This window comes from Crocodylus siamensis, chromosome 3 (genome assembly GCF_052110815.1).
Source record: "Crocodylus siamensis isolate JL-2025a chromosome 3, ASM5211081v1, whole genome shotgun sequence".
NCBI classification, from domain to species: Eukaryota; Metazoa; Chordata; order Crocodylia; family Crocodylidae; genus Crocodylus; species Crocodylus siamensis.
In genome coordinates, this window is record NC_143397.1 from 188840055 (window position 1) to 188866207 (window position 26153).

The following is a 26153-nucleotide window of genomic DNA, read 5'->3' on the forward strand; positions in this document are numbered from 1 at the left end:
CTAGCCCAGCTATCAGGATCATCAGCTGGGACTTTGGGGGGAGGGGGAGTGGGTTACACCTCCCCTCAAACAGGAAGCCAGGAAGTCTTCCCCAGGACATCTCTGAACCTCCAGACAATCGAGTTTTGACTCATCGCCAGAACTTCGAACTCTTTACCACTATCACACACGGGAAACCCACGTTAAAGCACCCGAGTCACGCACCAGCCGGCTGGAGGACACCAGCAGCTCGGTGGTGGGCAATGAGCCGACTTCCCCGAGAGCTTGGAGAAGGGACAGGCAGGCACACGCGAGGGAGGAGCGCTGAGCAGCGCAGTCCGCGGGCCGGAGCCGGGGCCGCTGTGCTTGCAGCCCCAGCCGGGCTCCCTGGAGACAGGCGCTCGGCCTAGCCGCTCCCACCGGTTTGCAGTAGGTCCCTGGAGGCGCCCGGCGCCAGATCCGCATAGGACCCAGTCGGGAGCGGGCTCTAGCAGGGCCCGGAGCACCCGCGGATGATCCGACCTAGACCCCGACGGCCCGGCTCACCGCGTTCTTCTTCTGCACCATCTTGTCCATCTTCTTGGCGATGCGGATGATCTCGTCCTCCGCGGTCATGGCTGCCGGGGCCGGGGGGGAGCGGGAGCCGCCGCCGCCCGGGCCCTGCGCACAAATGGACCCAGGCCGCGGGCACGAGCTCACCCAGCAGCCCGAGCGGCGCGGGCGATCGAGCGGTGGCGCCAGGCAGCACGCATCGAGCCCCGCGCGCGAGGGCCAGGCAGCACTGGACGCACGCCGAGAGCATGCGCTGGCGGGCGGGGCGCGAGGGCCGGCCTCGTTCTGATGCTGGGGGGTGGAGAAGCTACCCCTGCCAGCGAGCGTGGCCGCGCGCCGAAGCCTCGCTATGGCCCCGCCCTCCTGGCAGCTGTGGGAGGTACGACTGGGGATATGGGAGGCGGGACTGCTGGGGCTCGTCCGGCGCCTGCTGTCTAGAGCGGGGGGCGGGGTCTGCGAGGAGGAGGCTCTGGATTGGTGAGAAAGCGCAACACGCGCGCAGACGCACACACTCGTCCCCCCTCCCTTCTGCTGGGGCTGGTTGCTGGTGCGCTCATTTCTGCGAAGCGGAGCAGAGCGCCAGTAGTCGGGCTGGTCAGGGTCCCCTCCCGCCAAATTCAAGCTGGACAGGAACCAGAGTTGGGACGCGCTGCCAAGCGCTGGTTGTTCAGCAGGTTGGTTCGTTTTTTATCGCTGCGTAGTCATTTCTGTCCCGGGATAATTACTTGGCCCCCGTGACAGCCTACATTTATGACCACTTTAAGCAGTCGTGTGTAGTTCTACTGTAATTACTTTGCGCATGTGGCCCCTCTGAATGTATTGTGTGATTCTCTAGTTAAATTGCATGTCGGGTGTATCCGGTCCCCCGGACAAGCTGTTTGTAAGAGGCCGGTTGCTGCAAATAAAGGCCTTTATGAATCGGCTCCAGACAAATTAGGGCAGGTTGCCTGCCCTTGCATGCAAAACCACCCAGCCTCTCTCTCACCCACTGGCTCCTCAATTTACGTCTTCACTGACTGCCTAGCTTGCACGCAGCCCAGCCCAGCCTCTGGCTTCTTTACTTTTCATTCCATCCAGGAAGCGCACACATCAATTGCAGAAACTTCCTCAGCCTGATGAAGGGTTTTTAAACGCAAAAGCTTGCTTGATTTTTTTTTTTTTTTCCCCCCAATTATTTAAGTTGGTCTAATAAAAGGGATCAGATTCACCCAAAGAACCTTGTGAACTTGAGGGTGACCTTTTGCCTGCCACCCATGGCAAGTCAGGCGATGTAAATGTTGAGGCAGTGTTTGCCCTTGGCCACTGGGTTCCTGGGATGGGCCGTGTCCCTGGGGTTCTGTCCTGGAGTCAGCAGTCAGCGAGGACTGGTGGGATGGTAAATAGCTTTACCTTTATTAGGAACAGGAGTCAGCAACACACACACTCACAGCTTGCAGGGAGCACAACAGCAGCCCACCAACAACAAACCACACCCACAGGGAATCGGGCCCTGTAAAGGTGCATTCCATATACTGCATCCCCCTTCTTTACTCTGGGAGCTCTTAAGTAGTTGAATGTTCATCAGTAGCTATTTTAACTCTGAACGTTTTGGGATCATGGAGCCAGACGTGGCTAGCACTTGGCTCACCGATGGGGTCTAGCCTTTACTATTACATAGTCCTTGTACTTCACAGGCAACTTCACCACACATCCACTCTTAGTTTGTATGGTGCCATACACATTGGTGGAACTTTGTCATGGTGAAGACAATTGCCAGAAGTTCTTTTTCAATCTGAGCATAATTTCTCTCAGCTTGCGCTAGAGCCCTCGAAGCAGATGCAATTGGCTGCTTCTGCTGAAACAACATGCTCCTAAGTCATCTTTGGACAGATCGGCTTGGATTTCTAGCTGCTCTGCTGTGCTCTACCTGAGCACAGGTGCTGCTGTGATGGTTTGCTTGAGCTTATCCAGGACTTCCTGATGCTCGGGTCCGCATTGCCAGATAATGTTGTTCCTGAGAAGCACTCTCAGCGGGGCTGTCAAGTTGGACTCATGCGGAATGTGTTGCACCAAGTACCAAATAGTTCCAAGGAGTCTCTGAAGGGCTTCTTTGTCTATTGGAGGGGGTATCCTGTTGATGGCTTCCACTTTGTCATCGTCTGGTTTGACACCATCTTTTTGAGGAGATATGGCCCATATATCTCACGCTGTCGAGTAAAAACTGTATTTTGTCCTTATTAAACTTTATTCCTTTCAGGTGTGCTTCCTCCAGGACTTGTCAGGATAGTATCATGCTCCTCTTTGGTAGCTCCTGCATGTCATCCACAATTATGTGGATTCCCAAAATGTCACCAAAGCACTCATGATTCTTCTGTTGGAATACAGGCAGTCCTCAACTTACAATGTTTTGAGTTACAACATTTCACACTTACAATGTTTCTAAATTAACACTCGTTTCAACTTTCTGATGTCAGTTTCGACTCTACAACGCTTGATCTGATATGATGCCATGCCAGTGAACAAGTCGCTGTGTCACCCATCTCCCCGGAGATCATCTGTCCAAACTTTCTTGGACGCTTTCTTTAAGAAAACAGAGAAGACTCCAGAAAAACCTGCAGCCAAGATTGCTGAGAAGAATCCAGCCAAGAGCCTTTCAAAAAGTCCAGCAAAATCACCTCAAAGAAGTCCTTCCAAATCAATATGATTGCTATTTAAAATATAAATACATTAATGTAGCTATACTACCCATCTATAATTGACTGAGTACATAATTCTGGGTTATTTTTGGTGAAAATAGGGTATCGGGCCTTGGTTCAGGAACCAATCCCACATTTATAACATTGTTTCCTATGGGAAAATCCGTTCCAAATTGCAACGTTTTGACTTAAGACATGGTTTTCAGGAACCAATTGTGTCATAAGTCCGAGGACTGCCTGTACTTCGCTAGCCAACTTAATACCAAAGGGAAGGAGATTGAAGTGGAACCGTCCCCATGGGGTGTTAAAGATACACAGCTCTGCTGATTCCTTGTCCACTTTGACTTGCCAGTAGCTATCCTTTTCATCAAGGATGGTGAACAGCTTTTTACCTGACAAGCTCTTTTGCACATCCTCTACAGTGGAAATAAAAAAGTGCTGCCTCACTACTGCCTTGCTGAGGTCTTGTGGGTCTAAACAAAGCTGTAGTGAACCATCCTTCTTTTGTGGGATCACAAGGCTATTGATCCAGGATGTGGGCTTAGTCACCTTCATAATGACTCTCATAGCTTCCAGTGTTTTGAGGACGGTCTTCAATTTGCCTAAGGTTGCATAGGAAATTTTTCTGCACCCATGCACTACTGGTACCACCAGGACAACATAGATGTGGTGGGTCCCAGGAAATTGGCCCAACCCTTCGAAAACGTACTGGTATAGTTTGAGAAGGTCCACCTTGGTTGCAGGTGTAACCCAGGTGGTAGCCCAATAGTTACCACCCCTGCCCAAATATCAGGGATGAAGTGGTAAGAGTGGGGCAGGGCTTCTGGCCAGCACCAGTTTACTTTCCAGCCAGCCCCTGCTCACCACAGAGCAGCCTCTGGTCCCAAGAAGGTCTAACACTTAACTGGCGTAACTATTTACACTTTATTTACAAAACAAGAATAATAGGAAAGATTATCTACAAGTGAACTTAAATGGCATAACCAGAATCACAAAACAAACCAGAATGCATTAGTCAACCCTTGACTCAAGAACCACAGGTAGGTAACTGGCAGCTTTCAGTCACTGCTGAGATGCTACAGCAAGGAAGCAGGGTGCTTGCTTCCAGCAGCTCCAACAGGCTTCCCAATAAGCGACAGCGTAGGTTCTTCTGGTCTGCAGCAGTCAAATTGTATCAAACCCCAACCCCCGAAAGAGGCTGAGGGGTGACCCTCCATGGCAACCAAAAGGCAAGCAACAAGCAACAGAGTAGGCTCCTGCAGCAATCAGCATGACCCAAGCACAAAACTCAGGAACTCCATCCAATGACAATCAGCTGCAGAATAAGGGCTGTCCCTTATTCTGCCCTCTGGGGCAGTCAGTGGCCAAGGGTCAGCACCACAGGTAGCTCCAAAGGGTCATTGCTCTACACCCCTGCTCCAGATGACTGGCCGGAGGTTTGAAATTATCCTTTTTTTTTTCTTTTGAATGAAAGCTTTGACCCCCTTAATCAGGCTGCTGGGGATTCTACTGAGAGAGGTCGCTTCTGACACCATATCATGTTTGTCCTTGGTCACTGGGTTCCAGGGATGGGGTAATCGCTCAGACCTCCATGCCCCTGGGGTTCTGTCCTCAAGTCAGCTGAGACTGGTGGGATGGTAAACAGCTTTATCTTTATTAGGAATGGGATTCAGCAACACCCACACTCACAGCTTGCAGAGAACAACAACCCACCACCAACAAACTACACCCACTGGGCATCGGGGAAAGGACAGAAATGTTCCGCTGCAGGCCCTGTAAAGATACGTTCCATACAGTGTACCACAAAGTCAAGCAGCTATTTTAGAATGAGCACGCACATTTTAACTCCAAATTGTTCAGAAGACAGAAAATTCCAAACGTTTCCAAAGAAAATACAGGGACCAAACTCACTTAGTATGGGATGAAGTAGGCCATCACCTACAAAAACCTCATGCCCTTCTGAACTAGCTAGTCTCTAAGGTGGCACCTGTCCGATCTTCTGCCAAATTTAAGTATTGGTGCAATGCTGCTCTTGTTATTCAGCCAGGAAGAGTAGCTAACTTGCCTTCCTCATTTCTTTCTTATTCGTTTGTCTCCTCCAAAGTAAAATCATAAAAAAAAAAGAAAAAGAAGTAGCAGCATGATATTAGCCGGCACCTTTCTACATGTTATGACTCTTCCCATATGGGGCTGAATTTGGTTCCTTATTCCCAGTTCCATATTCCTGGTTCCCTTTTCCCAGTTCCTATTTCAAAGCTAATCTAGACCCAATAAAAACTTGTTATTAATGAATTACACATCCTAAAGACACAAAATTTCATTAGCTACGCATAGGTAATAATATATAAAATAGTTTCTCTCATTGAGTACAGAGCCTTAAATGAAGGTCAGATTAGGATGGGATTATAGGGCAAAATACTTCTTGGGCCACCCCAAATTTTGTGGTGATGCCACTGCGGGACTGTCCCAAAGAACCATGATCACAACTAACAGCCCCCATGCCCACTATACTAAATATAATAAGGAACTGGCTTTCGGGCTGGGATTATGGCTAGAAATTCTGCTTGGGCCACCCATCAGAATACCTCTGCATGACAGGGGGATTGTCCTGGACATCTGTAACCAGAGACTAGCCCAGCCCAAAGTGCGGTTTGGCCATGCCAGGCTGCCAACGGACACCATCTCCCAGATACTGTGCTAAGTATATGGAACCAAATAAGGAACTGGATTATGGGCTGGGATTATACCCATAAATCCTGTTCAGGCAACCCCAGACCACACCTCTGTGGCACCGGGGGACTCTCCTGGACGTCTCTAACCAGCCTGGCCCAAAGTGCAGTTTGGTCATACCAGGCTGCCAAAACACAGCGCTCCAGCCACTGTGCTAAATACATGGGCTTGAATAAGGAACTGGAATTTGGGTTGGGACTATATGCAGAAATCCTTCTTGGGCCACCCCAGGCCACATCTCTGACACGCCTGGACATCTCTGACCAGAGATTTGGATGACCCAAAATGCAGTTGGGGTGTGCCAGGCTGCCAACAAACAGCACCCAAACCACTGTGCCAAGTATACGGACCTGAATAAGGAACTGGATTATGGGCTGGGATTATACCCAGAAATCCTTCTTGGGCCAGCCCAGAACATGACTCTGTGGCCCTGGGGTATTCCCCTGGACATCTCCAACCAGGGACTTGCCCAGCTCAAGGCATGGTTTGGCTGTGCTAGGCTGATGACAGCCAACACCCCAGTCTCTGTGCTAAAGACATGGAACTGGGTAATGAACTGGATTACAGGCTGGGATTATACCCAGAAATCCTTTTTGGGCCACGCCAGACCATGTCTCTGTGCCACCGGGGGATGCTTCTGGACATCTCTGAGCAGAGATTTTCCTGGTCAAAAACACGGTTTGGCCGTGCCAGGCTCCCAACAGACAGTACCCAAGCCACTCTACTAAGTATATGGAACTGAATAAAGAACTGGATTATGGACTGGGATTATACCCTGAAATCCTTCTTGGACCACTCCAGACCATGTCTCTGTGCCACCAGGGGACTATCCCTGACGTGAGACTTGCCCAGCCCAAAGCGCAATTTAGCCATGCCAGCATGCCAGTTGACAGCACCACAACCACTGCACTGAATACATGGACCCGAATAAGGAACTGGATTTTGGGCTGGGATTATACCTAGATATCCTTCTTGAGCCACCCCACGTCATGCCTCTCTGGTTTTGGGGGGAATGTCCTGGACATCTCTGACCAAAGACTAGCAAAGACTGTCTGGGGGAGTCCCCCAGTGCCAGAGTCATAGTGTGGGGTGGTCAAGATAGATTTCCATTTCTAATCCCAGCCCAAAAAGAGTTCCCTATTCAAGCCACTGTCCTTAGTACAGTCACTGGGGGGAGAAGGGGAACATTCTCCAAGTTGAAAACATGGCAGACCCAAACTGCGCTTTGGGCCAGACAATACTCTGGTAGGGGATGCCTGGGAGAATTGCTCCGTGCCACAGTCAGAGTGGGGTGGCCCGGCAAGGACTTCCATCTCTAATCTACTCTAAAAAAGCAGTTCCTTATTTGAGCCATTATACTTGGAATAGTGGCTGGGGGTCTGTCAGATAGCATTCGGGCATGGCCAAACTGTCTTTTGGGCCAGGCAAGTTTCTGTTCAAAGATGTCCACAAGAGTCCTCCAGGGTCACAGAGGTGTGCCATGGGGTGGCCCAAGAAGGATTTCTAGCTCTAATCCTAGCACACAAGCCTGTTCCTTATTCAGATCCATATATCTAGCACAGTGGCTAGGGTGCTGCTAGTTAGCACCTTGGCACAGCCAAGCCACCTTTTAGGCTGGGCAAGTCTCTTGTCAGAGATGACCAGGACAGTTCCCCGGTGGCAGAGGTAAGTCAAGGAGTGGTCCAAAAAGGATTTCTAAGTATAATCCCAGCCCAAAAGCCAATTCCTTATTCAAGACAATGCATTTTGTACAGTGGGAATGGGGGGCTGTCAGTTGGCAGTCTGGCACCAAGATGCGCTTTGGGCCAGACAAGATTCTGGTTAGAGGTGTCCAGGAGAGTGGCCCAGTGCCACTGTGTCATGGCGTGGGGTGGCCTAAGGATTTCCATCTATAATCCCAGCCCACCAACCAATTCCTAATTCAAGACCATATACTTAGCACAGTGGCTGGGGTGCTGTCTGTTGGCAGCCTGGCATGGCCAAACTGCGCTTTGGGCCAGGCAAGTCTCTGGTCAGAGATGCCCAGGAGAGTCCCCCGGTGCCACAGAGGTGTGGTCTGGGGTGGCCTAAATAGGATTTCTGGATATAATCCCAGCCCATAATCCAGTTCCTTATTCGGTTCCATACACTTAGCACAGTGGCTAGGGTGCAGTCTGTTGGCAGCCTGGCATGGCCAAACCATGCTTTGGGCTGGGCCAGTCTCTGGTCAAGATGTCCAGGACAATTCCCCAGTCGTGCAGAGGTATTCTGATGGGTGGCCCAAGCAGAATTTCCAGCCATAATCCCAGCCCGAAAGCCAGTTCCTTATTCAAGCCATTATACTTAGCATAGTGGGTATGGGGGCTGTTAGTTGGCAGCCTGGCACGGCCAAACCATGCCATATCATTTCTGCTATTGTAAAATAAGGACACTAGGTAGCAAATTTGTTCTTCCTGCACATTTTATTTAGTTTATATTTCTAGGAAAAAAAGGAATTAAAATGAAATGAGGATGAACATTAGGAAAGAGGATGAGAACTTAGTGATTTTTTTCCCTTTTTAGTAACTGCAAATTATAATTTCTTTGTAAAATGGAGAAGCGTCCTCCTTGCTCCCCCAAAAAACAAAAAAGAAACAAAATATGCACCCTGAATATTTTCCAGGACAGCTGGAGTGATTTGCTATTACACAGTTCACGAAAGCTGGCTTTCTACAGGATGATACAGCACTTGTCTGAAAGAACTCTTCCAAAACACTAATTTGTTTCAAGTTTATTTTAAGTGATAAAAACTGAAAGAGATTTACAGTTTTCCACTACAGAAAATCAATTCAACAAAACTTAAGTTTTATAAATAAATGAGGAAACTAAGTAATAACATCTTCATTTGCATATTAAACATCCAATTATGCGCTTTGACATAAAGGAAAGCTAACTGTTAAATGATTGTTTATAAAATGTAAGATACCCATGGCTTAAACATATGGCTTTATTAATATCCTATACAATACATTCTTAAATTATATTCATTGTGTGTGAAATGGCACCTCTGGATGAAGAGGCATTCTATTAGTTGTAATGAAGTGTATTTACTTCATTAGAGAATACATTAGCTGCTTTAATGCCAGTTATAGTGTTCAGTACTTTTTAGCAACTTACTGCATTGTTATTACGTAACATAAAAGGCTAATAACTAAATCTGACAGGCCTCAATAAGGCAAAGTTCCCAAATAAGCCAAAAGTTTTGTTTCATGCAGCCACTAATGGTTGCAGGATTTGACCTATGATGTAAAACTCAATTTGGTTTTATTAGCAAGTAGATAACATGTTCAGGTGGCAGTCTAAAACTTTTGATTGCACAAAAGTCAAATTTAGGTACATTTCTAAAATTAATTCACAAACATGGAAATCACGTACTTAGCTCTCTTTACTAGTTGGGGTAAACTACAGATATTTAGATTGTACTCTTGGATTTCAACAATTGAACAGTATTTGTAGTAGTCATTTCCACGTGGATGAGAAGAATGAAAAAAATCAAATAAACAAACACATTCTAGAAACTGGTATTACTACTTTTCCAAGTGCCAAATTAATGATTTTGACATCTACAACCCTATAGGTCTAGAATATTGAGAATTGGCAGCCCAGGCTCATTTTCAACCCAGGGTATATGCCATCTCCAGTATGTCAGTCAACGGAGGCAGCTGTGGTGGCCAAAGCATCCTCAGTCCTACTCCAACCCCGGCACCTACAAAGAGCCAAAGCTCAAAAGACATGCTGTGTTAACTAGGAAAGATATAGGAAACCTGCAATAAATCAGCACTGGTGCTGATTCTTAGCTGCAACTTCCAGTTCTCCCTGGCAAAGAACTGGAAAAAGATTCCTTCTTCAGGAGCAGAGGAGCAGAATAGTGCAAAGTGCAGTAGTTTACATTTACTTGCATCTGCTTTAGTCACTACAGCTCCTTAAGACTAAAAGAAGCATTAACAAGCAGCAGCAAAACAGCACCATATACAGATAAATCTTGTTACATTTGACTATATATTTAGATAAAATTAGAACACAAAATACATGCAATAAATTTAATACGTTTTTAGTACAACATTCAAGACAAAAACACTTGGTTACTAGAAATAATGAACAAGAGTAATAGAACTGCAGCGTATCAATGTTGGAAAAATATGATTAATAGAGGGAGGAATAGTCTCACTTTAAAATGTTTGCTCATTTGGAGGAGGAAAATTATAGTATATTAATGATATTAAGACACTAAACTGAAAACAGTGCAGAAAGGAGTACAGGAAGGACCTACAGATTAGAAACATGCATAAAACACTCCTGGGGATGTATTTCAGACACAAATGGAAAAAAGATTAAGAAAGAAGTAGAGATCGTACTGGTAAGCAAGTAGTCAGTGTGAGATGATGGCAAAAGGAGCCAGTGTAATTTCAGAATTCGCACTCTGAACTAGAAAGCAACACTTTCTCAATACAGCTTTGAGATTATAATTAGAATACTGTACTTCCTTCTGGACATAAATAAGACTCTTCAGTTTGTTTTTTGCCAAGGAAGTAACTAGGATCAAAGGAATTATTTCTGATTTCATATCAAGATATGTACAGACTGGCTACAGAGGGGACATAAAGACTAAATATCTGAAGTATGCCACTTCAGTTAGAAAACTGCCCTATATAGCTTGGGACATTGATATATTAATAAGGAAGAGAAACAGATTGCTAAAAGTGAGATGTATTGGATATGGGAAAATATTTTAACTGTAGATACTAAGATAAATCTACACTACAGAATTCTGCTGGAATAACTATGTCAAGTTGGAGGTGCTCCTGAGTGACAACTGTGCCAGACCTTCCTTAACATAGATATTATATCAGAGAGCAAGGATAGTTTGTTTCATTTGAAAAGGGATCTGCTCTACAGGTACTAAGCACAGCATCACTGGTATAGCACATAGGTGTTTTACAGGTACAACATACTGGTATTCTTATACAGTGCTCCTAGTACAGACACAGCCTTAGAACGTGACTGAATAATTTTCATAAAGTAAAATAAGACGACAACCTGGCAACAGTAGGAAAATGGGCTAAATGACCCAACCAGTCTCTCATCTAGTTTCTGATCAAATGTTTTGAAATGGTATCCTGCTAATCTAGTGCTGAACGTACATCAGCAGTTCCACACTTCTGAAAATGTTAAATTTCCATGAGATAAAAAAATACCTTTCACACTAGAGGTATATATCAAGGCATGCTTTTATATATTCTAGGAATATTCTAGGTGACTGGAGAATGGTATTCAATGTGTCAAGTCACGCATTTTCTTTAGAAATGAAGGCTGAAGACCCATATGCACATACAATTCAGGGAAGAGTTGCCAGTTTCTCACTGTATAGTCTAAATTATTCCAATTCCATACTATATCACTTAGGAGGTAAAATTAGTTAATGCCAATGTCACAGATGATTCTATTAAAAATACACACAGTGTGTGCAAATGCATTGTTTCCCAGTTCACTATTCTAAGCCAAAGTTTAGAATTACTTGCAATTACTAATACAAAAATACAGTATCACTTAAACATAAATTTGGTAAATTACAAAAAACAGAACCATGAGACCTGAAGTGTGGGAGAAATATGTAATGCGAAAACATATTTTGTTGTGTCAGTTTTCAAGGTCAGCATACACAAATAAACCTCAGCCAGCCCCAAATAATGACAGTAGTAAATGTGTGTCTGGCAAAGAATCACTGAGCCCCCTTACTTTCCCCATAATGATAACTTACAGATGGATGCGAGAGAGGGAATTTTTTCCTATTCTGTGATCAGCTATTATTTTTAAGAATAAAACCTAGGTTGGATTAGTGCATCTACTCCTGCCACTCTCAGAGGATACAGTGCTAAATTGACTATCTGTCTGACCCAATATGGCACTTACGTTCTTATGGTTTAAATACAGAACATAATACTTGAAGTTACTAATTCATATTTATTTGTATATAAGAGGATAACTCTTTTCACATGCAGTAAATGTTTAAAACATTAACATCTAAAGCTTTATACTCAGTAATATTTATTCCCCCATCATACCCCTATTGTGTTTTACATGTTGCATATTTTGTGCATCAGATAGATAAACAGAATATCCTAATATATTTTCATGTATCAGAATTTCTTACTAATTAAGTATGTATCAGGAATAAATCATGTTCCAAATATAACAAACAGGCCAGGTATAAATTGCTCATTTAAACAAAATGGGTTTTTAAGTAGCCATATAAATACTTTAAGAATTATACAATCAAAAAGCAGCTCTGTCTTAAAATAGCATAGTCAGGTACTTCCTAATATGTTACCTAGCTGCCTTATTTTCTGTAGTTCCACCAATGAATGATTAAAACTTGAAAGATTGCCATTTCTTGTAAGCATATACTATTTAGTCCTTGTAGGCACACATTTGCAATATGGTAGTAACACAGCAGGTATAGAAATAATGCTTTCAAATTGGGCACAGGAAAAATATTAAACACAATCACAGCTGATGCTGGTGTATTATACAGAAGGCCTCTTAAATCATGTCAATCGACTGGAGGTAGGTGTTTGTCTATGAACTGCTTTACATCCTTCATCTCCTGTTCAAGGATAAAAGTGCATGTTAGAGAAGAGTTCAGTGTTCAATTATAGCATTTGCAGCAGTTAGCTCTCATTAAATCCTTAGGATTTCATCACTTCAGTTACTATGACCTATTGTTTTTTTATCACTCTAGAACTTCAACCAACTCTAATCAAAACAGGTCTTAGTTGAATCAAACTCTTTGAAGTTTGAAATTCACTCTTTGAATTACTGTCCTGTGTGCTTTACTAAGGAGATTCTGAAATAAAAAATCATCTTCAGAAAAAAAGGGTTACAAGGAAAGTAGACATCACCGCTGTGGCAGTTAAGTAACCTGAAGAACCTTATTAATTCACGCTAACAAAGATACAATGGGAATAAATGAAATTCTACATCCTTAAGTACTACTATAGTTGATGATGTGCAATTCATTGATCTGTGGAAAGCAGGACACTTCCTGTAAATGTGGTCCTGGACATATGGATATCTGCCTGAATAAGCCTCTCCTGCTGATAGACATGGCACCTTGACACCATGTGGCACAACCAAAACTTTCACTGTCTGAGTGAAAATAAATTAGTAAAGGCCTAAACCAGCTTGCTACAAAGGCTTCCCTCCAATTTATTTTTAGTTAAAGCCCTTGTACTTACTACCCTAAATTCTTTCTTTTCCTCTTTTATTCACAAAGCAAGTTCTTCTCTCCAGAATAGCTAGTTGTGGTGTTACTTTGTCAGAATTCTGGACTACATTAGCTCATGAAAACAATGTAAACAAGTATCCTGCATTTATGCAGGCAGGAACAACTGCTGAGCTATACAGAAGAGAAGGTGGAAATAAAAAAGGCCAGTAATGATTCCAAAACCTGCAATGAAAGAACAATTAATTTCATCCTCGGTACCTCTCATGTCTCCTATTAAAATGGAGGACTGAAAAATTATGACTAGCTAGTGCCACAAGTATGACTGTAGAAGGCAAATCATGTTAGCAAGTAGCCAGGCCTGGCCTCAACATTTGTTTGGCCCAAGAGACAATTAAATGAAGTATTAAGCACCATGTTATAAACAGTCACAAAGCAATAGTTCCATTTGAACAAGAGCACTGAGGTTGACCTTTTCTGCTTTAAGAAAAGTTTAAAGAGGTTTCTCTAAAAAAAATCTGTTTTAATTTAGAACATTACCTCAATGCATGAACTATGCATCATGCCTGAGTAAGTCTTGAAGGTTAAATTGGCTGGATTTATCATACTTTTTAGCTTCTCAACAGTGAGAGAACCAATCAGTAGAGGAACCAGAGGGTCACAGTCCCCATGGCATTGAAGAACAGGAATCTCTTTGTTGACACCACTGATAGTGCCCTGGCAAAAAGAAAAAAAAAGCACATTACAAAGGGTGGGTTTTGCAACACAGACAGAGACTGGGGTATATTTAGTGCTTTCACATGTATACGGATGACTGGATTTTGGGGACTCCCCTGGGTGTAAGGCAGATGGGTTGGAATGGGAGTGGCCACTGAAGTTAATGGCAACTGATGCTGTTGCAACAAGGTAATATGATCTTGACAAATGAGCACTATTGAGAGTCATTAGGCATAAACAGAGGAGACATTTATCTTTCTTTCATAGGGGTTTTTGAGGATTAGTGTCAAAACATGGTACAAAGCTTTTATCACAAAACTTTATAAACTAATGTTAAGCACTCCAAACAACAGGCTGCATGTGTGTTTCATGTTGGACCTTCAATTGAAGCACCTAAATTAATGTACAATCTGGCAAACTCTGGATTTAATGTGCCCCATCCATAATGTTGTTATAATACTCCATCACATATCAGAATAAAGAAGATGAATTAAAGTTTGTGATGCACTCACACTAATGAGACGTAACTGGATGTTCAACACTTTGGAGAAGTACCTAGCCATTGAACCATAAAATGATCAAGGCCACAGTTCCCTATCTTAGCCACGAGGAAGGACATCATGGGGAACTAGGTCAAAGGCTTTCTTGAAATCCAGATATATGATGTCCATGTCACCTCCCTTGTCCAGGGCTCATGTCACCTGGTTATAGAAGGAAATGAGGTTGATCAGGCAAGACCTGCCAGTCACAAAGCTGTTGGCTGGCCTTCAGAAACTTGCCTTCTGTTAGTCTGGCATTGATGGACCCCTTGACAATTTTCTCTACGATTTTTCCATGGATGGACATCAGACTGATTGGTCTATAATTCCCCGGGTCATCCCTCCTCCCTTTCTTGAAGATAGGGACCATGTTGGCCCTTTTCCAGTCTTCCAAGACCTTGCACGAGCACCACAAATTTCCGAATATCTTTGCCAAGGGGGTTGCAATGATGTCTGCCAGCTCCTTCAAGACTCTCAGGTGTATTCCATCAGGGCCCACAGACTTGCGAATATCCATATTCTCAAGGTGTTCCTTCATCTGATCCACATCAATTTTGGGCCCGATGCCTACTCCCAGGCTGGTCCATGTCCTTTCTGACAGTGTGATCCCCTTGGTAGGGTGAAAAACTGATGCGAAAAAATAAATCTAGGAGATTTGCCTTTTCTTGGGCATCGGATGTCAGCTGTCCAGTCTGATCCCACAGGGGCCCAATGCTATCTTTATTCTTTTTTCGACTTCCCACATATCTGAAGAAAGACTTTTTGTTGTCCTTGATCCCCGAAGCTAGCCTGAGTTTGGTTTGTGCCTTGGCTTTTCTGGACCACACCATACAGGTACGGGAAAGTGCTGTGGAGTCCTATTTGGTGATACTTCTTATTTTCCAACTGGAGTAGGCTTCTCTTTTGAGTTTAATGAAGTCCAACTGTTCCTTGTTCAGCCAAAGGGGTTTCCTTGCCCACTGATTACATTTCATGCGAGATGGAATGGGTTTCCCCTGTACCTCAAGGATTACGTTCTCAAGAGATGACCAGTCCTTATATGCTACCTTATCTAGGGGGATATGGCCCCTAATTGCCTGACTTACCAAATCTCTGAGTTTGCAAAAGTCAACCTTCCCAAAGTTAAGGATTTTGGTTTTACTGAGGGATTCGCCTGCTCTTTGGTGAACTGAGAAGCTGACCAAATCATGGTTGCTGTCACCAAGCTTCCCCTCAATCCTCAGATTGCTCACCAGGTCCATATGATTCCAGATAACAGGGCATAGAGGCATTGGTCTATGGAACCAATGTCATGAAGGGCAAAACAAAACATATTAAAATATATGTTAAGTGGCCTTATCCAAGTCAAATTACATTAGATAAGCAGAACAAATACCTGCGGAAAAGTAGTTCGTAATGGAAGCCAACAGCTGAGTGCCAAGACCCCTGCCAATTTTTGATGCGTTGTAAGAGCTGTATACAAAGATAAGGCACCTCCCTAAGGAAAATAGATAAAATTACTATTTTGAAGTTAAAATATGAGATGCAGTTACTTTAATGATATATAGTAAAAATATGTATAGTGTGTGTAAACTCATTTTTTCACTTAGTAGCTCTTCAGTGCATGAAGAAAATTATGAGCTTTTGGTGGCAAATAGAAACTGATGGCCTGAAAGTTTTCAGAAGCAGATAGCATCATCAGCTCCTTCACCTAAAAGATCAAGGTTGTCTAATGCCAAGGAAGCAACTTAAATTTCCCTGGAAAATATACCAACATTTCTTCCAAACTATTATCTTACCTGAGAAAATCCTCCCACTATTATTCTGTTGGAAGGAATTCCATTTTTCACTTCTTGATCTATCAGTGCTTTAACTGGAATGTAAATAACATCTAGTAATTAATATGCACGCAAATCTAAGAGGACTTCAGGAGATAGAAATTATGGAAAAGGTGTAGGAATTAAGACCTGTAATGCAATAGGTGGCAGGATGTTTTACAAGACACAAGCACAAAAATACATGAATTCATGAGCTGAGAAACAAAAAGTCAGACAGGCAATTGCTTGGAACACTGAAAACGCTCATGTCCTTAGAAAGGAGTATAAAGGGCTACAGATGTGCTAATCTCTAAGGAAATATGAGAGAAATGGTACCAATCTGGCACATGGGACATCATCCCTGGGAAATCTAAAGCAGGTGGGCAAAGCAAGTTTTATTGGGGTGTGGAAACAGCAAGACAAATATAGTTGAAGTTTCCAGTTAGTATATCATGAGAATTTAGGAGTACAATATGGAAAGAAAGCAAACAAGAGCTCTTTGCTAGTATGAGTTGGCCTGCTTGAGCTAGCCAGCTAAAATCTCCCTCTAGCCCAGTTGTAAGTACTTTGATCAAATGTTTGTAAAGTGTAACTACTATAAGGGTGCAGTCCTTACTAAGTATTGTAATGCTGTTATCCAGTGTATAGTTAGTATTCCTTTATGGTATTTTAGAGCATTGGTTTAAATAATTGTACAACTGCTATTGGTCTTTGGATTTACAAAGGCATTTTAACTGAATTACTGACTGGGTCATCAGAATTCCAACATAAGGAGTATGGTTGTTCTCCTCGGTGTCAAGGGAAACTATGCTTCCACCAAAGCCTCTGTACTAAAAGTTCAGGCCACAAACATCAGCTTTTCTCTCAGAGTGGTTGTTGTTGGATCAGGTCTCACAATAGTCCTAATTCCACGGTGCCATCTTCTGCTTACTGAGTGGCATAAAGATGTTTCTGTCACCCCACTGGGCTTTGCTACATAGAACAGGGCTCTCCAACTAGTGGCTCAAGGGCTTCAAGCTGCCTGTGAGGTTTGTCAGCACAGCTGCCAGAACTGCTGTGTCAGTGCAGCTCCAGAATACAGAACATGAACACCACCTCTACTCACCCCTTCACTTCTTTGCCCACCACTGAATTTGAGGTCTTTGGTCACCAGTGTGGACTCAAATCAGCAACCAGGAGAAAAGGGCGAATAGTGACAGTGCTCACCTCCTGGGCTACATTCAGACAAGTGCAGACGTTTGGTTACCTGGTGACAAGTAGCAGTGGCACACCTGTGTTGCTGCTACTTGTCCCTGGGGAACGCTTATGCCACATGCGCTCTGATGTGCGGAAGGTTATCCTGAGTGGAGTAGGGGAGGCTGGGGCCAGCAACTGTGCTGTTCCCAGGAGCTTTACCTGGGGTCCTGGGAAGCTGGAGTGTACCTGCAGCTGGGAGTCTGGCCAGCAGATGGACCATAGCTTTGGCCATCCAGGCTCCAGTTTTGAACAGCAAGCACTGTTGCCATGTGAACCGCCCCACTTTTTTTGACCCCAGGATCTCCCAGGGTCAAAAATCCCACCAGCACTGCAAGGGAGCAGTGCAGGAAACACCTGAATGTGCGATATGTGGTACCACAGACAGGTCTGAGGTGCCACATACCTCACAGCCGCATTTGTTTGTAGGCATGCCAATGGAATGGCTCAAGCAGCTGTGCAGACAAGCCGCTTGCCTGAAGTGGGTCATCTGGCCTACAGTAAGCCCCACAGTTCAGATCTAGTCCACAGGGCCAAGTAAGTTGGACAGCCCTGATCTACAAAATTCTTAAAACTCAGTGGCTTTCAGACATACATATCACATGCACAAATACAAAAAGCCTTTTCAGTGAAATTTTCTGGCAATTTGTCTGTGCAGTTAAATTTATTAAATTACCCAATTAGTTGGATACATTTAGAGTTGTGACTGTGTAAATGATCAGTGCTGCTTATCCAAGTAAAAGACCAAGATTACAGATATAGCTGGGAATGAAGGAACTATTTCAGATGTGTAGCACTCGTAACCCTTCTCTTTTAAAATCTTAAGAAAATACTTTCAACACCTCCCCAAATATACCATTCTCTGTTGCCTGCTTGATACCAGGTTCATCTTCTGGTGCATCTGGAGAGAGTCCAAAAATATCAAACCTTAAGGCAAAATAGAGATTACTCATTAGGAAACTAAGATCTCTATATGTTGGCATAACAGAGATCACACCAAGAATAAGAAGTTAAGAGTTAAGTGTTTTATCACTTTAATATTCTGCGATCTCAAATAACTTATCTCTTGGCAGAGGACAATTCCTTAATCAGCAATGTGGGCTCACCTCAGTTGGCACCACGTTAACAGTAGCTAAGAAAAAACATAGTTTACACTGACAGTCAGCAACATAAATGTGACTGTAAATGTGGATTAACAAAACTAGACTTTTCAGACAACTCTATACTTTAAAAGATTCTCTTCTAAATTTATGACGGTAAGCTAACTCAGTTCAAATACTTAAAAGACTGAACGTTAAATTAGAAGATTTGGGACTACATTCTGGACCAACAAATAATAGGCATTATGCTTTGAAATGAAATACTTTTTCAGGTACTCTACAAAATGCTGAGGGGAAGAAGGCATGGGAGATGGGAAAGAAGGAGGACTAGTTAATGCATCTATGCTTGAAAACAAGAAAAAACAACCTGAGAACATCCATCCTAAAAGAAGTCTAAGACTTTCTCATAAATATCCATCTTAATGGTATACAAAAAAAATCTATTTGTACTAGTAAAAAACAAATTCCTCAACATTTCTATTATTCTTCATTTTTACCAACAATAAAAAAGGCTCTCATAGACTCAAGACTATGACATGTATTATAAATGTAATTGCTTTCAGTGTTAAAATGCATCTTTTTCTTCTACCTAGCTGGCATGCCATCTTAGCTAATATCAACAAACCTAAAAAGCAGATGCCATTAACAGAAACCCTTAACTGGAACAACACTAAACCTAAAAGTCTTCCACATTTGCAGTTGATTTCAGCTAGTAATTCAAGTTCAACCATCTTGAAAGTTAAGCCCAATAAACATAAACATTTAAAACTTTATAAACAATTATTTCTAATTCACAAGTACTTACCAAGATGGCATAGCCATATTCATGTTTAGAGAAACAGGAATAACTGGCCTAGAGATTGAGCAAAACAGTACTGGTATAATTAAGTTTGACAGGAACAAATGTAGATAACCCTTTTTTTATTTACAATTTAGCATAGCATTTTTCAAATTAGATGTCTCATCCCATTTTTAAAGTACAACTGGATTCAGCTATTTCAACATTTTTAAAAATTGACAATAAACATTTGGGAAGACTAATTTTGTTTTTTATCACAAATAGAAGAGAATGAATCAGAAAGTGTACAAACAAGTCTAAAATGAATAGAGTGTTTGTTTTTAAGTTTAGCCGTTCACAAATAATGGCAGTAAAACCAAAGATACAATAGTCAAATTAGTTGGTGAGTTTAAGCAATTACAGATAATTTTTCAAAATTTGTTCTTGCTTAAGAACAGAACAAAATATAAATAGTGTAGTGTGTTCTTAAGTAACTCGTATAAAAAACCTTTAAAAGTTTATTTTTTAAATAAGCACAACCCCAGCATTCTTTCCTGTCCATGGCAGGGGGTCAGACTTGATGATCTGCTCAGGTCCCTTCCGACCCTACTAACTATGAGCGTCCTCTGCGCATGCCACGTTTCCCGCCGCTACACCAAGCTGATGCGCTGCCTCATGGTGTCCGACACCATCCGCTGGTCCCGCGACATCTACATGGAGCACATCACGGGCCACCGCCAGTACACCAACCCCCCCAGACGAGCTGCCGCCGGACCAGACCCGGAGGACACCGCTACCTGAACCGCCCCCCGCCCCACTTTGCTTTGCGTTGAGAGGATTTTGCCGCCACGGACGACCCCACCCCACCCGAAGAGGACCCCCGTGATCGGACTTTGTGGACTGAGACGCTATCTCCGAGCCACTTCCTCCAACATTGCGGACCACTGTAACGGGTATGCGTGTATCTATCTCCTTTCCCTCTCAGCATCGTGACCCCTCCCTCCCCTTCCACATCCCTCCACCCCCGGGCTTAGTTGGCTAACATTGTATCGTATGTAACCTAGTCGGGTTTCCCTCCTCTCCCCCATCCCTCGATTGTTAATCCCTCACTCGGGCGCTTTGTATTTCCATCTCAGCTTTGTCATCTTTTTCCTGGATTCCCCATCCAAAACATCTACTAATAAAAGTCAATCTGTACTCTTTGCTTCCAGTATAGTAAGTTAAAAATTTTAAGAACCTGGTTCACAAAAACACTAAATGCCCCCAAGTACCACTGCCTTTCCTTCTGACAGTCTCCCTACAAAATTTAATCTACATTAGAGGAAGAAAAAATGAAAAAGGCAAATTATGAACTTACGCATGTGGGCAAATATATTTTACATGTGGACTTCTGATACCTGCAAATGCTTCTGCCCAGCCATGTCTGTTGGAGAAAAGTATGTTAAATGGCATCTGCTTCTTCAGCTCTATTAAGTTTAATATCTAAGTACTGCTGCAGTAACAATGCTACACAAGATGAAAAGGTTCGAACACTTCTGAAAACAAGATTACGAACATGTCTAAAAACCACCCCTAGGGCAAAATGTAACGAACAGTAGTTCTTGATGAGGGTGCTGGAAAACCCCCTCAGGACTGCTGTGGCAGCAGCAGGTAAAACTGCCTTGTGCATAACCCCTACTACATTAGGGCTCTCTGATCAGCAAAAAGCAGGCAAGAGGAGCTGGCTTAGGTTGCAGCCCTGCCCTTCCCTTCCTTGGGAGGCCCATGCGGCAGTTCCACACACATGCCTCTGTTTCTGGGAGGGGGAAAGAGGGCAAGGAAAGTGGTGACAGAGAAGGCCCACAACCTGAGCTAACTCCTGCCTGCTTGAGGCTGCAGGAGAAGGATGTTCCCATACCAAAGGCCCTCCCGGATTAGATGTGCAGCAGGTGTGGGGTAGTTTTATCTGGAGATAGTAGCATCTGGTTGAGAAGCACTGAGGTAAGTTGGGGCAGCATCAACAGTAGTTCATACCCAGGGAAGCTACCATGATCAAAAAGAGCTTGGTAGGAGTGCCGTGACTCTAAAAGGGTTGAGAAGCACTGCACTTGAACATAATTCTTTCTGTTGCGTACAATACTAAATGCATCTAAAAAGAAAACTAGTTCCCTTCTCTTTTATTTACCAGAATATATATGGATATACATTTGTATACACCTATATAAAGCATCTGTGATCTGTCAGCAATAAATTCCTGCCCATCTAACCCAAATGTACATCAATTATATTTTTAAATTTAAAAATGTATATTCTATTCTCTAGAACCATTTTGCAAAATTGAAGCATGCTAAATCAAAAGGAATGAAAATAAATTTGCTTTTTGGATGTAATAAATCTAGAAGCAGTAACTGTAATCCGTTCCTACCATTGTTTTTATACACCTACAGATGTACAGTTGGTGATCATCAGGGATCTGTGTTTTCCGTTTGCTAGGGAAAAACGTGGATTTTCTCATTTTAAGGAGAAAAGTGCAGATTTTCACCTATAAAGGGGAAAAATATAGGGAATGGCCCATTTTCTCTTGCAGGCTGGCAGAGTTCTAGCCTGCAATGGGCTGGGGGAAGCAGGAGGAGGGCAATCAGGCAGCCTGGAGAGCAGCTCCCACAGCTAAGTCGGGGGGTGGGATTGAGGCATCCATAGTGAAGAAGAGAGGCAGTTGGACAGGACTGGGGCTACTGCCCAGCCGAGGTGGTGCGTGGGGGCCAGGCCCAGAATGCACAGCCGCAGGGCCCAGACGTGGAGCGGGATAGAGCAGTGAGTGGGTCATCCAGGGGGCATCAAGGGAGCTGGCTCCCTGCCACTGTGTGCAATTCCATGGGGACCACATGTATTACGAATTACACTCTTAAAGCCATGGGCAGTGATCACGCAGAGCAAGTATCCAAAGTCAAATTCAGAATCTTTATTCACTCGAGTGAGGTACCTCTACAGAGAGGGACGCCACCTACTAGTTATAATACCTTTTTATACTTTTATACTTTCTAAGTGCATAAGCGTTAGTTCGTGATTAGCTCGTGCTCCCAATCATCTATTAACTAAATCACTGTTCTGTCCAATCAAGCAGCACCATGGGTGTGAACACCGAAGTTTAACTCTCGTGAATTACATATTTTGTCTCAAGATGTTTCTTTATCTAACAAAAACAAATCATGCCCGACTTTCACAGTTCTCCTGTTGATGAGTCTTCCCTGTTGACTGGATTCAGCTAGTTTCATATCTTATCAGTAACCCTCACACAGTACCCCTTTTCCCTCCACGCCGTCTCGTAAGTGCTGTGTCTGCTTTTATGAAATGGAGGCAAAAGGATAAAGAAACAGCCTCACTTTTAGCATTACAAAGTCTTGCTTTAACCCTACAAGATTCATATATAACACATGCTCCCCAGATTGGAGCACAGGGTAGGGGTGGGTGTGTGCTGCCCGCTTGGGACTCTCTGCCTTGCTGCCCTCCCCTCTGCAGCCCAGCGGGCAGGGCTGGCACAGCAGGGCAGGGTGAGGAGGCTCAATGCTGCCCCTGGGAGCCCTGCACCACCATGGCAAGGTGTCCCCTGCCTGTCCAGCAGCAGCAGAGGCACAGCAGCACTAAAGTTGTTTCCCCCACTGCTGTTTGGCAGGGCTGGGGCACCTAGCCATAGCAGCACAAGGCTCCTAGTGACAGCACTGAGCTTTCCCGCCCCACTCTTCCCTGTGGGTAGGGAGGGGATGTGGTGGCTGGGGAGCAATATCAAAGTTAACACTGTTAATTGCTCCCAGAGCTGGGGCAATTAATGCTGTGCCACTCCCTTGCCACCAAATATTCAGCTCTGCAGGGAGTCCAGCCAGCTAGGGGGTAGGGACAGGGCTGGGGGTGTTGTGTGTGGGGAGTGAAGGGCACCAGAAGAAGTGGGAGCCTGTAGGTGGGGAGTGAGGGGCACCAGCAGGGGTGGGGGAACTCTGCCAACCTGCAAGGAGCTCACTGCAAAATCCACGGGTTTCTCTGGTAAAATAAGAAACCTACATTTGCCTCCAGTAAAAGGTAAAATCTGCAGATTACTCCATTTTTCCATGGGAAACAGAAAACCTGGATCCCTGATAATAACATACTAACTGTTCTGACTTCACCAAGACTATTTATATAAATGAGGAATTTAGGTCTGGCACCAATATATTATCGCAGAAAGTCTTACTCATCTGACACGTGGACTATTTGAGCTACTCACAAACTACTTTGAGGAACTGAGTATTTGGTACATGGTTATAGCACAGAATCAAGTCTCCTCTGTTCGTTCCATTTGAGCAAACTCTATACTAAATGTATTTACTTAAACCATAGTTACAGCTTTCTCCTTAGATTATATCAATATAGGGCCTATTATTTTGGAAATTACTACTTGTAACAAGCCAAAACATTCTGTCTAGGAAGAACTAATTAAGTAAGGCTTAATTCAAACTCAACTACCAAGCTGAGCTAGAAACTTATGTATTGAGCTTTTTGAAGCAATTTTACTTATTATTTCCTTTCATCAGGGGACAAATACATACTAAACTGGTCTCAACAGTCTGAATTCATTAAAACAAAAAACTCTCCAGAAAAGTGCCAGTAAAACTCTAGGAGTATGAACAGATGCTGCATCTGTTACAAAACAAATGTTTTTGTCCTGTGACAAAATAAGAGCATACAGACATCCCCCAACCCATGACAAAACCAGTTAAAAGCACACCAGGAAGAAGGTGAATACCACCTCGCATATGACAGACACAATGTTAGAAGAGGTGAGGGGCTCTAAGGACTACGTCATAGCTGCGCTGTGTCTTGCAAACAGCTCTCCGGGTATCTCTTAGTGTCCTGGACAAGCACTGCCAACAGGCTCCTAGCCTGCCATGGCTTCCAGTTCCCACAGCCCATGCCCATATCCATTCCACAATCCCAGGTTATGCACTGGGGCTGTGGCCAAGCGGGGTGGGAAGCCCTAGCAGCTGTTGGCCATGCTACAGTTCACTGCAGTGCCTCACAGCTGTTGTCAAAAGCATCAACCACCACCACAAAGAGAAGAGCTCCACCCCCCAGCAGAGCAGTCAGGTAACAGCCAGCAACCAGTGGCTGTAAAGAAACAACAAAAATTGTGATCACTCATATTTTACAACATTTTTCCTGCATGATGTTAAAGAAATCTCAGATACACTTCAATAAACTATTATACCTACCCAGTATCACCCAATCCATGAAGAAATATGACCTAAAATTTAAAAAGACGCAGAACTTAAGAGTTGTCCGATATCCGTTAAAAAGACATGGAGGAAAATACATTATGACACATTAGAAAGCCACAGGCTGCCAAGTATATGCTAGGGGTGTTAAACCTCTGGCCTGTGGGGCCATGTTGCCCTTGGTGACAGGGCCCAGAGCTGGGGCAATTAATGCTGTGCCTCTCTCCTGCCACCAAATATTCAGCTCTGCAGGGAGTCCAGCCAGCTGGACTACATGGCCTAGCAAGCCCCAGTACAAATGCACACAGGCATGCCACAGCCTAATCTAGCACATGGCCTTTCACTGGACCCCAACGGTGAACTGATACAGTGCTCAGCCCTCACACTGGATCTGGCTCACGGACAGGCCACGAACCACTCAGCTACCAAGCCTGGACCCCTGGTTCTCAACCTTTTCTGACTTTCGTGCCCTTTGGAAAACACCAGCTCGTCATTTTCCCTCCTGAGAGCAGAAAAATCGCAGAGCAACGCACGGGTGCAAAGGGCTCGGAAGACCCGACCGGGCAGAACGGTTTGGGCACTACCGGGTCCTGCTCCGACGCGCTGGGCTGAGTCTTGTGAACGCGTGCACGCCCTAGGGGCAGACAGCTCACAGGGCAGGGATCGCATGAAAAGCAGTTTGTTTGAAACCATATAAAAAGGTTCTTCCTTCTCACTCCCGTTTTCCCCGCCACAAAAATAACCGAGCCCAGAGACCACCAGAAGTGGTGGGCTGCGGATCCCTGTTCCAGGTCTCCACGCTTCATCTGGGGCAGCGTGTCTCAACCCATAGGCCGTGACCCAAAGGTAGGTCGCAAGAATATATGAAAGGGTCGTGAAGAAGCCGGGAGGGAAGGGCGGGTGGGCCGGGGCGGCCCCGAGCCGGGGAACAAGGTGGACCGAGGGCTTCTGCACGTCCCCCCACCCCCCGCCCAGAACGGCTGAGGGGCGGTTGGGAGACGAAGGGGAACCCCGCCCCGCCCGCCAGCCGAGGGGCCCCGCGGCCACCGGCCCCAGCCACTCACTGCGGCAGTGGCCTTCCGCGCAGCGGGGACGACGGCAGGCAACGGCGCCGACATGTTGTTGCCGCACATGCACGGCGCTGCAGCGGGCGGCCACGCGGGGGGGGCGGGGCCCGAGGGAGGTGGGGCAGGGCCGTGCGAGGGCGAGAAGGAGCCCAAGGGCGGGCGCATCACCCACGCAGAGCGGGGCACCCCCCCCCTCACTTCGTGCGTCACCGCTCCGCACGCCCATTGGCTGTCCCAGGGGGCTCCTTCAACTTGACTGGACACCGCTCCCGTCGATCGGTTTCCTGCTCCTGTTAAGGCGAGGGAGGGTCGGCGTCTGCGGGGTGGTCTTTTATTAAGTCTTGGTTACTGCCTGTGTGTGGTGGGGCTGTGCTCAGACCCTGTGGTCTCGCCACGTCCCTGCTGCTGGCTAGACGCCTGCTTGCTCCTGCCCATCTGCCTGCCTACGCCTATGCCAGCGTCGTGGGGAAGCCCCTAGGCGGACGCACTGTTGGAGGCTGGTGTCGAGCCTAGTCCCGGGGG

The 26153-nt window shown here is 44.8% G+C and overlaps 2 protein-coding genes and 1 long non-coding RNA gene across 3 annotated transcripts in view; 1 reads left to right on the forward strand and 2 right to left on the reverse strand.

Annotated features, from left to right (window-relative positions):
• Positions 1 to 743, reverse strand: part of TCEA1 (transcription elongation factor A1) — a 40145-nt gene extending 39402 nt beyond the window's left edge. Inside the window, exon 1 of the mRNA XM_090039967.1 lies at positions 526 to 743. Coding sequence (XP_089896093.1) covers positions 526 to 594 — 69 coding nt within the window. The 5' untranslated portion in view covers positions 595 to 743. The remainder of the gene's footprint in view (positions 1 to 525) is intronic.
• Positions 744 to 899: 156 nt separating this feature from the next.
• Positions 900 to 20536, forward strand: LOC149869236 (uncharacterized). The gene is made up of 2 exons (XR_016441428.1): positions 900 to 1205; positions 19907 to 20536. It is a non-coding gene; the product is annotated as an uncharacterized LOC149869236 (long non-coding RNA).
• On the reverse strand, positions 8670 to 25791 carry LYPLA1 (lysophospholipase 1). The gene is made up of 9 exons (XM_090039969.1): positions 25629 to 25791; positions 24562 to 24593; positions 20697 to 20762; positions 19367 to 19414; positions 18318 to 18388; positions 16211 to 16284; positions 15808 to 15909; positions 13717 to 13893; positions 8670 to 12558 (listed from the first exon to the last, which is right to left on the reverse strand). The coding sequence occupies exons 1-9, from the start codon at positions 25695 to 25697 to the stop codon at positions 12505 to 12507; spliced, it is 693 nt and encodes a 230-aa protein (XP_089896095.1). The 5' UTR covers positions 25698 to 25791; the 3' UTR covers positions 8670 to 12504.
• Positions 25792 to 26153: the final 362 nt, after the last annotated feature.

Excerpts from the sequence above, each read along its gene's own strand:
- LYPLA1 (XM_090039969.1), bottom strand. The coding sequence starts at position 25,697 with ATGTGCGGCAACAACATGTCGGCGCCGTTGCCTGCCGTCGTCCCCGCT. Across the intron at positions 15,910-16,210 it reads TAGTGGGAGGATTTTCTCAG|GGAGGTGCCTTATCTTTGTA; the intron begins GTAAGATAATAG and ends TATTTTCCTTAG. Across the intron at positions 12,559-13,716 it reads TGCATAGTTCATGCATTGAG|GAGATGAAGGATGTAAAGCA; the intron begins GTAATGTTCTAA and ends ATCCTTGAACAG.